The 13,909-nt window shown below is 47.7% G+C and overlaps 1 protein-coding gene across 1 annotated transcript in view; it reads left to right on the top strand.

The window, feature by feature from the left end:
* Window positions 1-13,909, top strand: part of SLC28A1 (solute carrier family 28 member 1) — a gene marked incomplete at its 3' end in the record, with an annotated part of 46,817 nt that overhangs the window by 12,546 nt on the left and 20,362 nt on the right. Inside the window, 3 exon segments of the mRNA XM_079913597.1 lie at window positions 4,657-4,804; window positions 5,471-5,584; window positions 7,193-7,261. Coding sequence (XP_079769723.1) covers window positions 4,657-4,804; window positions 5,471-5,584; window positions 7,193-7,261 — 331 coding nt within the window.

Genomic DNA, 13,909 nt, shown 5'->3' with positions numbered 1-13,909 from the left:
CGCAGGCTCAGTAGCTGTGGCACACAGGCTTAGTTGCTCCGCGGCCTGTGGGATCTTCCTGGACCAGGGCTCAAACCCGTGTCCCCTGCATTGGCAGGCGGATTCTTAACCACTGCGCCACCAGGGAAGCCCTGAACCATACTCTTTAAATGGGAAAATTGTATAGTATGTGAATTTTGTCTCAATAAACTGTTTTTAAAATACATGCATTTGATTTCGGCTTCCAAAATCAGGTCAAGATGGAGTAACAGAGACCAGGTTTATCCTCTCGCTTGAAGCAACTAAAAATCCAGAACAAATAGTATATGGCTCTTAAGAAATTGGGCATCAGGCAACAAAGGACAGTGATCCTTGAGAAATAGGAAACAAATGAGATGAGCTCTATGATTGCCCCAACTTACTGCATTGAGGGGGTTTCCAGGCCACAGTGCAGGAAAGAGGCATTAAGGTGGGGCCAGTAGATTTCCTGAGTTGAAAAGACAGAGCTTGGACTTCAGGAAAGCCAAGGTGACTAGAGTTCACAATGCAGAGTACCAGAGGGGAGAGATCTGTTCCCGGGATCTGCAGAGGGTTCTCCTCCAGTATTCAACTGAGTTCTGATCAGTGAATGCGTATGAGGAAACTATGCAAGGCCTAGAAAAGAACCACTGAAAAGGATTAGAGAACAGTGCCCAGAGATCACACAGGGTCAGGAGTAGTGTTTGCTCTCAATAATCAGAGTGGAAAACCTCATGATTCACCAGATATTGTTTAGAGTACTAAGAAAGATCTTGGGTCAGTAACAGGGAAAAATTAACCACAGAATAAACGCTGCTCAGGTTCTACCTAACAAATTTTTTAAAAACTTGAAAGAGTCAAACGGAGCATCAGTTAACCATGGCACATTAAGTAGGCAAACAGGCAAGTAATTGAAATCTCCAAAGGAGAAGGAGGGAAGAAAAAATACTTGAAGAAATTATATCCAAGAAATTCCAAATCTGATGAAAATTATAAACCCAGACATCCAAGAAACTCTACAAACCTACAGCACAAGAAACACGAAGAAAACCACACCAAAGCACATCATAATCAGAGAAAGCATTTGACAAAATTCCACTCCCGTTTCTGATAAAAATTCTGAGCAAACTAGGAATAGAAGGGAACGTCCCCAATCTGATAAAGACCAGCTACCAAAAATCTACAGCTAACCTCATACTTAACCGGGAAAGACTGAGCGCTTACCCACTGAAATCAAGAACAAGGTAGGAACGTCCATTCTCACCACTTTTATTCAGCATTGTACTGGAGGTTCTAGCTTGTGCAGTCGGGTAGGAAAAAGAAATAAAAGGCATGTAGATTAGAAAGGAAGAAGTAAAGCTGTCTTTATTCACAGACAACAGGATTGTCTACATAGAAAATCCTATGGAATCTACCAAAAAAACTAGTGTAACTAATAAGTGAGTTTAGCAAGTTTGAAGGATACAAGCTCAACATACAAAAAACAAAAGTATTTCTATATACTAACAACAAACAATCATAAATTAAAATTATAAATGTTATTTAGAATAGCATAAAACATATGTAATACTTAAGGATAAATCTGACAAAAGACCTGCAAACCTGTGCATGGAAAACTACAAAAATTGCTGAGAGAAATTAAAGACAAATAAATGGAGCAAAATATCAAGTTCATGGATTGAAAGAGTCAATATTTTTAATATATCAATTCTCCTCAAATTAATCTATAGATTCTAAGAGTATTCAATCAAAATTCTAGCAGACTTTTGGGATAGGAATCAAAACATGATTCTAGAATTCATATGGAAATGTGAAGAACCTAGAATAACCAAAACGACTTTGAAAAAGATGAACAAAGTTGATGAATTTACACTACCTGTCTTTAAGACTTATTATAAAGCTACAGTAATCAAGACAATGTGGTATTGGCATCAAGACAGACAAATAGATCAATGGAATAGAATAGAGAGTACAGAAATAGACCTACATATATATAACCAATTGATTTTTGACAGGGGTGCTAAGACAATTCAGTGAAGAAATAATAATCATCTCAACAAATTCTTCTAGAACAATAGGATATCCATATGTAGAATAAGAAGGAGGAGAAGAATAGGAGGAGGAGAGAGAAACAAAGGAACTTTGATCCATGCCTCACATTATATTAAAAAATTAACTGAAAATAGATCATAAACCTAAATGTAAAGCCTGAAGCTATAAAACTACTGTAAGAAAACGTAGGAGAAAATCTTTGTGACCTTGAGTTAAGTAAATTTTTTAGATACAGAACCAAAATCACAATCCATTTTTTTAAATGATAAATTAAACTTCATCAGAATTCAGGACTTTTGCTCTTCAAAAAGACTTGGTTAAGAGAATAAAAAACGTAAGCTATGATTAGGAGAAAAGCTTTGAAAGTCATATACCTAACAAAGGACTTGCATCCAGAATGTATTAAGAACTCTCAAAACTCAAAAATAAGAAAACCCAGTTTAAGGGTGGGCTCAATATTTTAACAGATGTTTAGTTAAAGAAGATATATAAGTGGCAAATAAACACATGGAAAAATGCTCAACATCGTTAGTCATTAGGGAAATGCAAATTAAAACCACAAAGAGATACTGCTGTATGTCTGCTAGAATGACTAGAATTCAAATGAGTAACCATACCAACCATGTTGGCAAAGATGCAGAGGAACTGGAACGTTTACATACTGCTGGTGGGAATGGAAAAATGTAAAATGACTTTGGAAAACAGTTTGGCAGTCTCCTAAAAAGTTAGATCTACCATATGAGTCACCCATTCCACTTATAGTGAGAAAAGAAAGCGTACTTCCACATAAAGACTTGCACATGAATGTTTGAATGTTCATAGCAGCTTTATCCGCAATAGCCCCAAACCGGAAACAACCTAAATGTTCATCAACAGGTGAATGTATAAGCCAACTGTGGTATATCCACACAATGGACTACTACTCAGCAATACAAAGAAATGAATGCATGCAAAAACATGGATGAATCTCAAAATAAAATAATTACGCTAAGTGAAAGAAGTCAGACAAAAAAATATGTACTGTATGATTCCATTCCTATGAAATCCTAGAAACTGCAAACTCACCTAGTGACAGAAAACAGATCATTTGCTGCCTGGGGATGAGGGAAGGAATTACAAAGGAGTATGAAGAAGCTTTTGAGGGTGATGGATATAATACGCTCACTGTGATAGTGGTGATGGTTTCATGGTGTATCCATATGTCGAAACTATCAAATTATACACTTTCAACATGTTCTATTTATTATGTCAATCATACCTCTAATACCAGGTGGGGAAGGGTGGAGGGAAGGGATAGTTAAGGAGTTTGGGATTGACATGTACACACTGCTATATTTAAAAAGGATAACCAACAAGGACCTACTGCGTAGCACAGGGAACTCTGCTCAATGTTATGTGGCAGCCTGGATGGAAGGGGAGTCTGGGGGAGAAAGGATACATGTATATGTATGGCTGAGTCGCTCTGCTGTGCACCTGAAACTATCACAACACTGTTAATCGGCTATATGCCAATATAAAATAAAAAGTTAAAAAAATCATATCTCTAATAAAGCTATTAAAAACAACCCCCTTCCAAAAAAAAAATAAAACCCCAAACATGCATTTCAGTTTTTATAAAATGAGTTAACTTCAAGGAAAATAGTACAGGTGGCACAGAGACAGGGCAGAAATCGTGCCAATGGAACTGGGATGATAGGAGTTTGGGAAACACACCAAAAATAAACAGTCAACTCTGGGGTTAGCCTGATGGATTTCAGGTCCTGGGTCCTCCTCTTTCCGGCTGGTGACGGTGTACAGAACTAGTTAAGGGAATAGATTTGCTGCCAGAGTGCCTGGGCTAAGATCTCAGCTTTTCTACTTTCTAGATGGGCAGCTGTGGGCAAGTCATTTAACTTCCTGGGCCTCCGTTTCTTCATCTCTAAGATGAGGACAGTTACTGGAAGTCTCTCAGCACCCAGCATAGTTCCTGGCACATAATAGGTGCTCAGTGAACCTTATCTGTGGTTATAGTACCCAGTGAGTTGGAGACTGGGTCGGGGCTAGACCTTGTTCACCCAGTACCCAGACCTGGGCTCTTGAACATTTCAGGCTGCCTCCTGGACAAGCAAATCCCAGCCCCAGGGAGGGAGGTGTTGCTGTAAAAGTTGCATCCAGCCCTAGCTCTCAGGTGCTCAACTCTGCATTCCAGACTGACACTACTGCTTCTGGGCTTTGGGGGAGCAGAGCCCATGGTCCATGGTACTGAGTTCTAGCCCACACAGGCCCCACCTCACCCTGGCAAGGTCAGAGGCTGGGCTGAGCTGAGCATCATTGCAGCTTTGAGAATTCCTGCCTCTCGATGGGGCCATGTGCTCGGCACCATGCTAAGCTGAGTGCACACATCCTCTGATTTAGTCCTCTCGGCAACCTTGAGAAATGGGGTGTCTTTGGCTTTGTTTACCCAATGAGGAAACTAGACTCAGAGAGGCTATGTGGCCTGTCTGAGGTTACACAGCGTTCTCTCTCTGCCCTCACCAGCCCTGAGTACCCTTTCTCTGGGGCCCTGGGTGCTATTGTGTGGGGGTGAGGAGATGCTGACAGTGATGACTTTCTGCCCCTCTCCCGCAGGGAGCCCTTTCTAGCCCTTGCTGCTTTCCTGGCCCTGATCCTATGGCTGGTTCTGGACACCTCTCAGCGGCCTGAGCAACTGGTGTCCTTCGGAGGAATCTGCATGTTCATCAGCCTCCTCTTTGCCTTCTCAAAGCATCACCGCGGTGAGTGCTTAGCTATCAGGTCCAGAGTGGGCTGCAGTCCCTTCTCTCTCTGATATCAGGTCCCCCCACCACCATTTCACAGTGTGGTTAACACCTTCCCCCAGACTCCAGCCAAGCCTCCCAGAGATCCTGATGCACACCTGGGTGTAGGGATCACTGCTAAGGAGTCATTAAATGCTGAGAGGTAGCAGCAGCCCTTAGGAGTCCAGCTCCCTTCTGCTGGGGGTGGGGAGAGTGCACTGAGGGAGAGAGAGTGGGGTCAGAGTGGCTGGGAGCCCTGACTATATAGGAGGGATGGGGGAGGATCCAGACAGACCAAAGTTACATGGAAGCCGGACACTGATGCCACAACTCCAGCTCCACCTACCCCGTGATGACCCAGGACCAAGTGCCATGGCACACTCCAGGCTGGTCCTTGGTTAGATCTTGCCCTACCCCTGCCCACTTCCCAGGCACATTGCTGCCAAGTGTGGCCTATTCTGAACTTCATGGGGAATGTAACCATTGGCAACTGGCCCAGAGCTCTGGCTGGGTCCAGCCCTCATCCTACAGACTGGCCAAATCTCCCATAGCCCCTCAGCAGTGCTGTGCCCTCTGCCCTCACCCAACTGTTCCCTGTGGATCTCCCGAGGAGCTGAGCTCACCAGGACCTATCTAACGGGTGGCAGGTATCCTGGCGGGCTGTGTCCTGGGGTCTTGTACTACAGTTTGCACTTGGACTCTTCGTCATCAGAACAGAACCAGGATTTATTGCATTTCAGTGGCTGGGCGACCAGATCCAGGTGTGTACATGGGGTGCAGTTGCCCAGGGCGTGTTGGGTTTCCAGGGAATGGAGGAGAAGCCTCTCTGCTGGAGGGAGGTGGGCTGTGAGGACATAGAGAGGGACCGTGACCAGGATGGTGGGTGTGTATGGGGCCCAGACCAGCTGGGCAGCTGGGGGCTGAGCATTGCAGCTGCTACTTCTCTCAGGCCTGGTGCCACCTGCCCAGACAGAGCAGTCCTTTCAGAGGCTGGGTCTGATGTGGAAGAGAATCTCAAAACAGGTAGGTTCCTTGTGGGAAAGCCCACAAGGCATGTGGCCCTCAGTGGTCATAACAAAAGGAACTTATAATAGTCAAAAGTGCTTTAAAAATTGCAAATGATTTACTTTGTATGTGTATATGTGTGTTTAAAAATAATATTCATTTTGGGCTTCCCTGGTGGCTCAGTGGTTGAGAGTCCGCCTGCCGGTGCAGGGGATGTGGGTTCGTGCCCCGGTCCGGGCAGATCCCACATGCCACGGAGCGGCTGGGCCTGCACGTCCGGAGCCTGTGCTCCACAACGGGAGAGGCCACAGCAGTGAGAGGCCCGCGTACCGCCAAAAAAAAAAAAAAAAAAAAAAAAATCATTTTGTTGAAGTTATACTTTTTTAATTCCATTTTTTTATTGTGATGAGTACACATAACACAAAATTTACCATTTTAACCTTTTTGTTTTCATTTTAACCATTTTTGAGTGTCATTAAGTTACTTCACATCATTGGGCAATAATGGTTTACTTTTTTCTTTATAAGTATGTTTCATATTTATTTATCTTTTATTTATTTATTTAGGTTGTGCAGGGTCTTAGTTGCAGCATGCAGCATCTTTAGTTATGGCATGCAGACTTCTTAGTTGCAGCATGCAAACTCTTAGTGCGCCATGTGGGATCTAGTTTCCTGACCAGGGATCGAACCCGGGTCCCCTGCATTGGGAGCGTGGAATCTTACCCACTGGACCACCAGGGAAGTCCCATGATTTACTTTTTAAAATATAAATTATCAAGGACGCAAGGTTGATCCTATACTCACCCCTCTCTCACCATCTCAAATTTCCATGTGCTCTCTACAGGGAGAAGGAGGGGCACGCCAAGGGTATCTGCATGGGTGTCGTGCAGGAAAAGACAGTGGCTGCTCTGGGCACACCCCTCATTTTATAGATGAGAGCACTGAGGCCTGGACAACTGAAGTGACTTGGCCCTGCAGTCACAGTGCTTGTTCTGGTCCTAAATACAGGTCTCTTGTAGAAGCATAGCCAGATCGCAACACCAAGGCCAGGAGCCCGGGATGGTGACATCGGTGGGGAGGGGAGTGAGCAGACACAGCGGGCACCACCTTTGACAGCCTTCTCCAGGCAGCTCACTGTTTGCTTCCTCCTTTGTCTCTTCTTTATCGTTCTTGTCCTAACAACTCTCATCTCTGAGTATTTCTTTACAATTTATTGAAAATGTGTCTCTTCTGGAGGACGTGCTTGGAAGGAGCAGGCGCCCATGAGTGTGGCTTTAATGACACACGTGGTGCCCTGGCCCCTGTAAAGCCCACGACCTGGGCGGACTAGTCCTGCAGCCTCCATGTTTTGTTTTCTCCTTTCAGATCTTCCTGAGATACAGGTCCAGCTTCTTGTCTGGGGAGGCTCTGGTCAAGGATGCCTTTGCATTTCAGGTCAGCTTGACTCTTGGCCCGTAAAGCCTTTAACAGCCTCTGCCCTCCCGCTCCAGCCCAGGCGGAGGGGGAGGGCTCCTGCAGGCAGAGCCCTGCTACTGGAAGCTAATGAGGCTTAAGCCTCGGGGTCCCGAGAGGGGCCCCGGCAATGCACTCACCTGGGGATATGTTTTCAGTATATTTTGTAAAACTTGCAAAAGTAAGATATATCTGTATTCTTTTCCAAAAAAAAAAAATGAATCCCCAAATCATAGAATTGCTGGGAGGCTGAGGACGAGAAGAGAGGGTGAGGACATGGAGATAGCACCTGCTATAACCTTAGCCCCTGACATGCTGCAGGGACCTAGAACTGTAAAGCACAGTTTCCAGGAACGCTTACGCTCCAAAGATCCTCTCAGGGTACTCCTCCTTCAAGGCCCCTCACAGGTTACCTCTGCCAGGAAGCCTGCCCTTATTAGTCCAGCTGCAAGCTCTAAGTCGCTCCTCTGGACTCTCCTAGACCTACAGTCCCTCCCTCCTTCTTTCCCTCTTTCCTTCCCTCCTTCCAACAAAAATGTGTGCCTTCTGCAGTGCAAAATATTATAGGGGAAATTGAGATAAAGACTGAAAGACTTTGTTGTGTACTGGTAGAGCCCTAACTGTAATTTAAAACAAGGCAGGCTGTGCTGAGTATGCGATGGGGTGACTGCTTCACTGTTCTGGGGTGGAACTGTGGTTATATTTCTTCTTTCCCCGACTGACCGCCCAAGCACCCAAGTGCCTCCTTTAGTAAGATCTCGAGTGTAGCTCCTCTGCCTGCCTCACATCCACATTGTCTCAGGACCCTGCGGCCGCTCCAGGCTTAATGCCAGGTAGAGAGAGACGGAGACGTGGGCCCCACTTACCCAGTAGCTCGCCCCAGTTTCTGCCCTGTTACCATAGCAGCACAGATGGGAGTTGGTGCTGCCCACTCCAGCACGTCCTGGACCACAGTAACCATGGGGCTGCCGTGCAGGATCCCACGCGTAGGTTCCAGAGATTTCTGCTTTTCGCCATTACTCAGCCATCGTTCCCAGAGCCTCCCCACCCTGCTTGGGGGAGTTGGGGCCCAGAGGCTTCCAGCCCAAGCCATGGGTTTGGCATGGACTTCTGGGTGTCAAGCCAGTTCACGAGTCCAGACACCTCCAGCCCACCCCCAACCCTGAATCATGGTGAGGTCCTCTGGGAGCTTTGGTCTCTGTTTGCGCCAGCAACTCTCTGGGAAACATCCACTCCATCCAAGGGGTTCCAATAATGTCAGCCCTAGGAGGAAATGGGGAGGGACCAGGTTCCTGTCCTCTCAGGACAAATTTGTCCATCATGTTTTTCTGAGATCACTTCAGTGTAGGGGGAGGATCACTTCTGTGTAGGCCTCTGTCAGCCCCTCCAAAAGTTCCCTAACACCATTCTTGTAGGGCAGAGGCGGGGAAGGGCTGCTCCCTTTACATTTGCATTTCCAAGTAGGGGCCACCAAGGTTTCAGGGAAAAACAGTGAAGTCCTGCTCCAGGGTGGCTTCTTATGTCCACCAGACAGAGAAACAGTGGCGGTGGCTTCTCACACTTTACAAGGCAAACTACAACACTCTGTGATTCGACCTCCCCAGGCAGCCAGGTTCAGGTGTAACTGGCACGAAGGAAAGCGTCTGGGGAGTCCATTTAGGGAGACATTTTAAAAAATAAGGACAGTGAGGATGCCCCCTTAAGGAAGTGGCATTTGAACTGGAGCCTTAGGACAGGAAAAAATTGGAGGCACAGAGATAGTCAGGGAGAAGAAATGGCTGGGCAAAGGCGTGGAGGTGAGAGAGTTCTGGGCTGTCTAAGGTAGAGGGTGTAGTTCAGTTCGACGGGCAGGTAAGCTATTTGAAGGAAAGGATGGATTGGAGGATAAACTGCAAGTGTGGTGGGGCTGTCTCTTGAAGAGTCTTAAATGCCAGGCTGAGGCACCTGGATTTGGTCCCCAGGAAATGAGGAGCTATTGAAGATTTTTGAGCAGGGAGGGACTTGATTGGAGCTTTGGGACAGTTGTGATTTCAATAGTAGGTAGGAAGGGTTGTAACCAGGATGCTTGGAAAAAGGGACCAGGGAGGAGGCTGCCTCACACCCAGGTGATGACGCAGGGACCACCAGACTGCCACAGTCCAGAAGGGAGGCCACCGTGGGGAGCGAAGTGGGGGTGTGCAGCTGAGAGACCAGCTCCATGAAGCTCGTCACTTAGCTCCACACATTGCAGCTGTTACTTTTAGCTGTTGGAGGACACAGCCTGGGTCTTACTCATTCTGGTGTCGGTTAACTGACCCTGAGCCCAGCAAAGCCCTGCCCAGTGCCTGGTACGCTGCTTTTTGCTGAATGAATGAGATGAATAAATGATGGTTCTTCTGTGCAAGTGGGAAGTCTCTCTGCCTGCTGGGAACGTCTGGCTCTTTGAGGCCCTGGCTGTGGGTTGGGCTCCCACACAGCCAGCCTCCCCCTGGCTGGGCCACCGTTCCCATGACTGTGTGGTCCTGAGCAGCTTGTCCTTTGGCCCAAAACCAGGGCTGAGCTCTTCTTTCTCCAAACCTCCCCAGCAGAGGCCAGAGCTTCCCAACCTTCTAGAGCCAAAAGCTACACACAGGCTTTGCAGCAGGATCCAGGGCCCCTAGAAACAATTGTGTCCCCCTCTGACCTGAGATTCTGGTGGAACAGTGAAGAAAAGCTTAGGGAGAAGGAAGTCATAGTAACAGCTACTAGTTCTGGAGCAAGGACTCTATGCCAGGCACTCACTTCACCTTTACAACCCTATGGGGAAAAGAATATCATTATCCCCCTTTTTCAGGTGAGGATACTGAGGCTCAGAGTGGTTGTTGCTTGTGCAAAGCTCATAACGCTGGAGAGGTTGGAATCAAGATTGGAATAAGCCCGATGCTCTTGCCTATTCACTTCTGTGCCTTGATATCAGAGCCCTTTCCTTGGTAGACAGTGGTAACGAAGGGGCCTCCAACCTTGGATCTTTGTTTTTCCCTTGGTTTAGAAGAAAACAGTATATCTTTGGTTCATTTGAAAGGGACAGAAACCCATTTGAAACTTGCTTTAAAGGGAGGAGAGAGGGAGGACTGTTTCTTGGCTCACAAGCTGGAAGGCAAGGTAGAACTGGTGCCAGCTGGAACTAGGGCCCCAGAGCTGCCAGGCTCGTGGCCCTCAGCCTTGAATCTCTGCTCATCCCAGGGTGTTAGCTTCATTCTTTCATACCAGATCTTCTCCTGGCCCCCAGCAACACCAGATACTCATTCTTACATGCGTGTCACCCAGCACGGGGGAAATTCTTCTCTGCCTGCTCAAGTTAAAAAATCCCAGGGTGGGTTTTGGATTGGTCTGCCTTGGGTCATGTGACCATTCTTGACCCAATCAATCACTAAGGCCAGGGCAGGGGATACTGAAGTTGGAGTGACCGGAGTCTCATGTTCCCACCCAAAGCCAGGGAGTCAGTTGCTCTGACTGAGTGGAAGCCACCCTCTGAAATTCACCATTTGAAGGATTATTGCCTAGGACCGGCAGGTACTATTAACCCCCCATTATAGAAAACAAGGCAGACAGCTCCCTGTAGGACCTGGATTAGCTCTGTTTTCAGGGTGCCCTTCTATTCTAGGTGAGCATCTGTGGTCTAGTATAGGAGCAGAGCACACGTGGCAGATAGCATACCTGCCTGGGAGAAACAGCAATGGCATGGACCCTTTGATCTGGAGTCCCTCCCAGCTGTAACGTGGGGCCGCCTTTGGGAGTCTAGGCTATACTTCCTGATCGGGGTGCTTAGCTCCTGAGTTCATTGGTCGTAAATGACAGAAACACGGCTCAAATTGATTTAAACGAAAAGATTAAACAGAAAACAAACAAACAGAAAGATTAATTCTGATAACTGAGAAATCCAGAGGCTTCAGGTCCTGCTGGATCCAGGTATGCAACATCACCTGGGATTTGCCTTGCTTATATCCTGGTTCTGTGTTCTTAGACTTGGCTTTAGTCTTAGTCTTAGTATTGGATAGGCTCTCTTGAGGTTGTGATAAAGAGGTACCAGGCTTACATCCAACCAACTTAGCAACCCTAGCAGAGAGAGAGAGAGCCTGTTTTCCACTAGCTCCAGCAGGAAATCCAAAAGTAGGCTCTTTTTAGCCTGGCTTGGGGTATATGCCATCCTTGAACTGTAGCCAGGGAAGATACCTCACTTTGATGGGCCAAACCTGGAGCCTCTGGGCTGAGAGTAGAGGAGGGGTGGTTTCCTAAAGGAAAGTCAAATTTTTTACCGAAAGAAGTGAGGGAAGGGGCATCCAAGCAGCTGCCGTCCACCAGAGCCACCACTCGGACTTCTCTCCCAGTTCAGCAAAGAGTGTATCACCTGGCTTGCTGCTCTGTCCATCCCCTCGCCAGTGTTAGCTGTGTGTCTCTCCTCCCTTTCTAGAAGAATGTGTACACACCTGCTACTTGCATCTCTCCCCGAATCACCCTTCAGAACCATGGATTCATAGACCGTTGGGCTAGGAGGGAGCTCATTGATCTTTGGGCCTCCTGTTTAGATTACAGATGGTCAAACCATGCCCCAGAGAGGAGCAGTGACCTGGGCATAACTGCGCAGTGAGTTCAGGTAGAGGCAGGGCTAGAACCAGGTTGTTGGACTTCAATTAAGCGATGTTTTCTTCCTCATACTCTAAGTAGAAGTCAGTGACATCAGTTATCCCTTCCAAATACAAAAAGCATCCCTAATAACAACAATGATAAATTTAAAACCAGTTAATAGCTGCTAAAGACTTTGAGGTTGGATGTTCAGTCAAGAGAATAAAAACAGGAGAGGTGAGTTTATCATTAACCAGGCTTAGCATTTCCTAGTCAAACGCCAACTATTCCCTGGCCCCGGGGAGGCCCTGTCCTCCTCTGCACAAATTCCTGGCCAGTGTATTATTAGCCAGTGGTCTCCTTAGCAAAGGCATGCCGGAATGAGGGAGGACTTAAGACAAATGCTCCATGGCCACAGAACTCCCTTTCTCAACAAGATTTACTAATCACAAAGTTTCATTCACACCCTGCGCCCCTGCCTATCTCTCTCTCTCTCTCTCTCTCTCTCTCTCTCTCTCTCTCTCTCACTCACACACACACACGCACACACTTGCCGAGCTTGGGGCTTATCCTCAAGCTGGGGGTAACTTTGTTAGTGCTGAGTCGAATGGAAGACTCAAGAGTTTTCTTTCCGTCCTTTCCATGAATCATGTGGCCCTAGTCCAAGGTCTTTGGCCCATGTCGGCCTGGGGAAATCTCTGAGCTCACTCAGATTTTCAGAATCCAAGCTGCTTCCTGCTGGGCCACGGTCCAGCTCATTGCTCCTCCAGGAAGCCGAATCTCCCTGGGACTCCTTCAGCCCTCAATGTCCTCTGGCACGGTCGACGTGGCAGCCACCTCCTGGCTGTATGGTCTCGATTAGTCATTCCACCTTGGCTCCATCTCCCTTCTAGTAACTTTCCACCCACACGATCGCCTCCCACCCCCCACTCCCACACCTTCCTGGGTCTGGCCGACCTGGGAGCACATGCTCACTCGCTCACTCGTTCCTTCACTATCACTCCAGCCTCTGGAACACGCACCCACTCACGAAGCTCAGCAGTGCTGATGAAATGTTCTCCCCGAGGAACCCCTAGGCAGAAAGTGTTTTCATCTCCCAAGGGTTTCGGGGTGTCTGCCTGATGCAGCCTCTGCAGTCCCCAGTGGTCATCAGCGCCAAATGTGGCCAGAAAAAAACACATCAAGTAAGATAAGAACTGACAGGTGCCCTTGGATTTAGTCATTAAGGGGTCACTGGTAACCGTAGTGAGCGTGATTTCCAGAGGAGGGAATGCAAGGGAAGTGGAGACGGGGTGGGTGCTGAAAGGAGGGGGATGGGATGATGGAACTGGAGAGATCTTATGAGAATGTGGCATCTGCAGAGGCCTCTGAAGGAGACTTTGACAGTCAGAGATAGACAGGCATGGGGGCAGACTGGTGAGGTCATTCTGGGTGAAGGGAATGGCATAGGCAGGAAATCAGGAGACATGCGCAGCTTCTGTGGCCTTGGAGTAAGTCCCTTCCTCCTTCTGCAAGGTCGGTGGACATTGCAGCAGTGTCCTCCGAGGAATTTTCCAGCTTTGGGTATTTTTGGTTTACTGTGGCCTGGGGCTAGTGACAGGGCTTAGGCCTTGGGGGCTGGGGGTTTGGGAGCTGTTGGGACAGCCTTAGGAGGGCGTCAGCAACCCTGGCTCAACTCCCTCCATAGAGAGGAAGTGGCAGGACCAGGCCCTGAGTGGGTTTAGCCCTGCCTTCAGAGCCTGTTTCCTGGGAAGAAGATGGCGTCTGCTCGGAGAGTCTGGTCTAGACTCTACAGCAGTGGTTCTTAGAGTGTGGTGTCCACGGGAAAGGACAAACTCTCAGGTGCACCCCAGATCTACTGAATCTGAAACTCTGGGGGTGGGGCTCAGAATGTGCATTTCTGACAAATTCCCAAGTGATGCTGCTGGTCAGGGACCACCCTTTGGGAACCACTGGCTTAGAGGCGCTATGCTTTCCTTTTCCCTTGAGTAAGGGTGAGTGCTGGTACTAGCAGGACCGGCCTGCTCTGAGTTTCCACAAAGTGGTGGT

The sequence above is a fragment of the Stenella coeruleoalba genome (assembly GCF_951394435.1).
Source record: "Stenella coeruleoalba genome assembly, chromosome: 2".
Classification (NCBI taxonomy): domain Eukaryota; kingdom Metazoa; phylum Chordata; class Mammalia; order Artiodactyla; family Delphinidae; genus Stenella; species Stenella coeruleoalba.
Note: the sequence above shows the minus strand (reverse complement) of the source record. Positions and strands in the feature narration are given on the sequence as shown.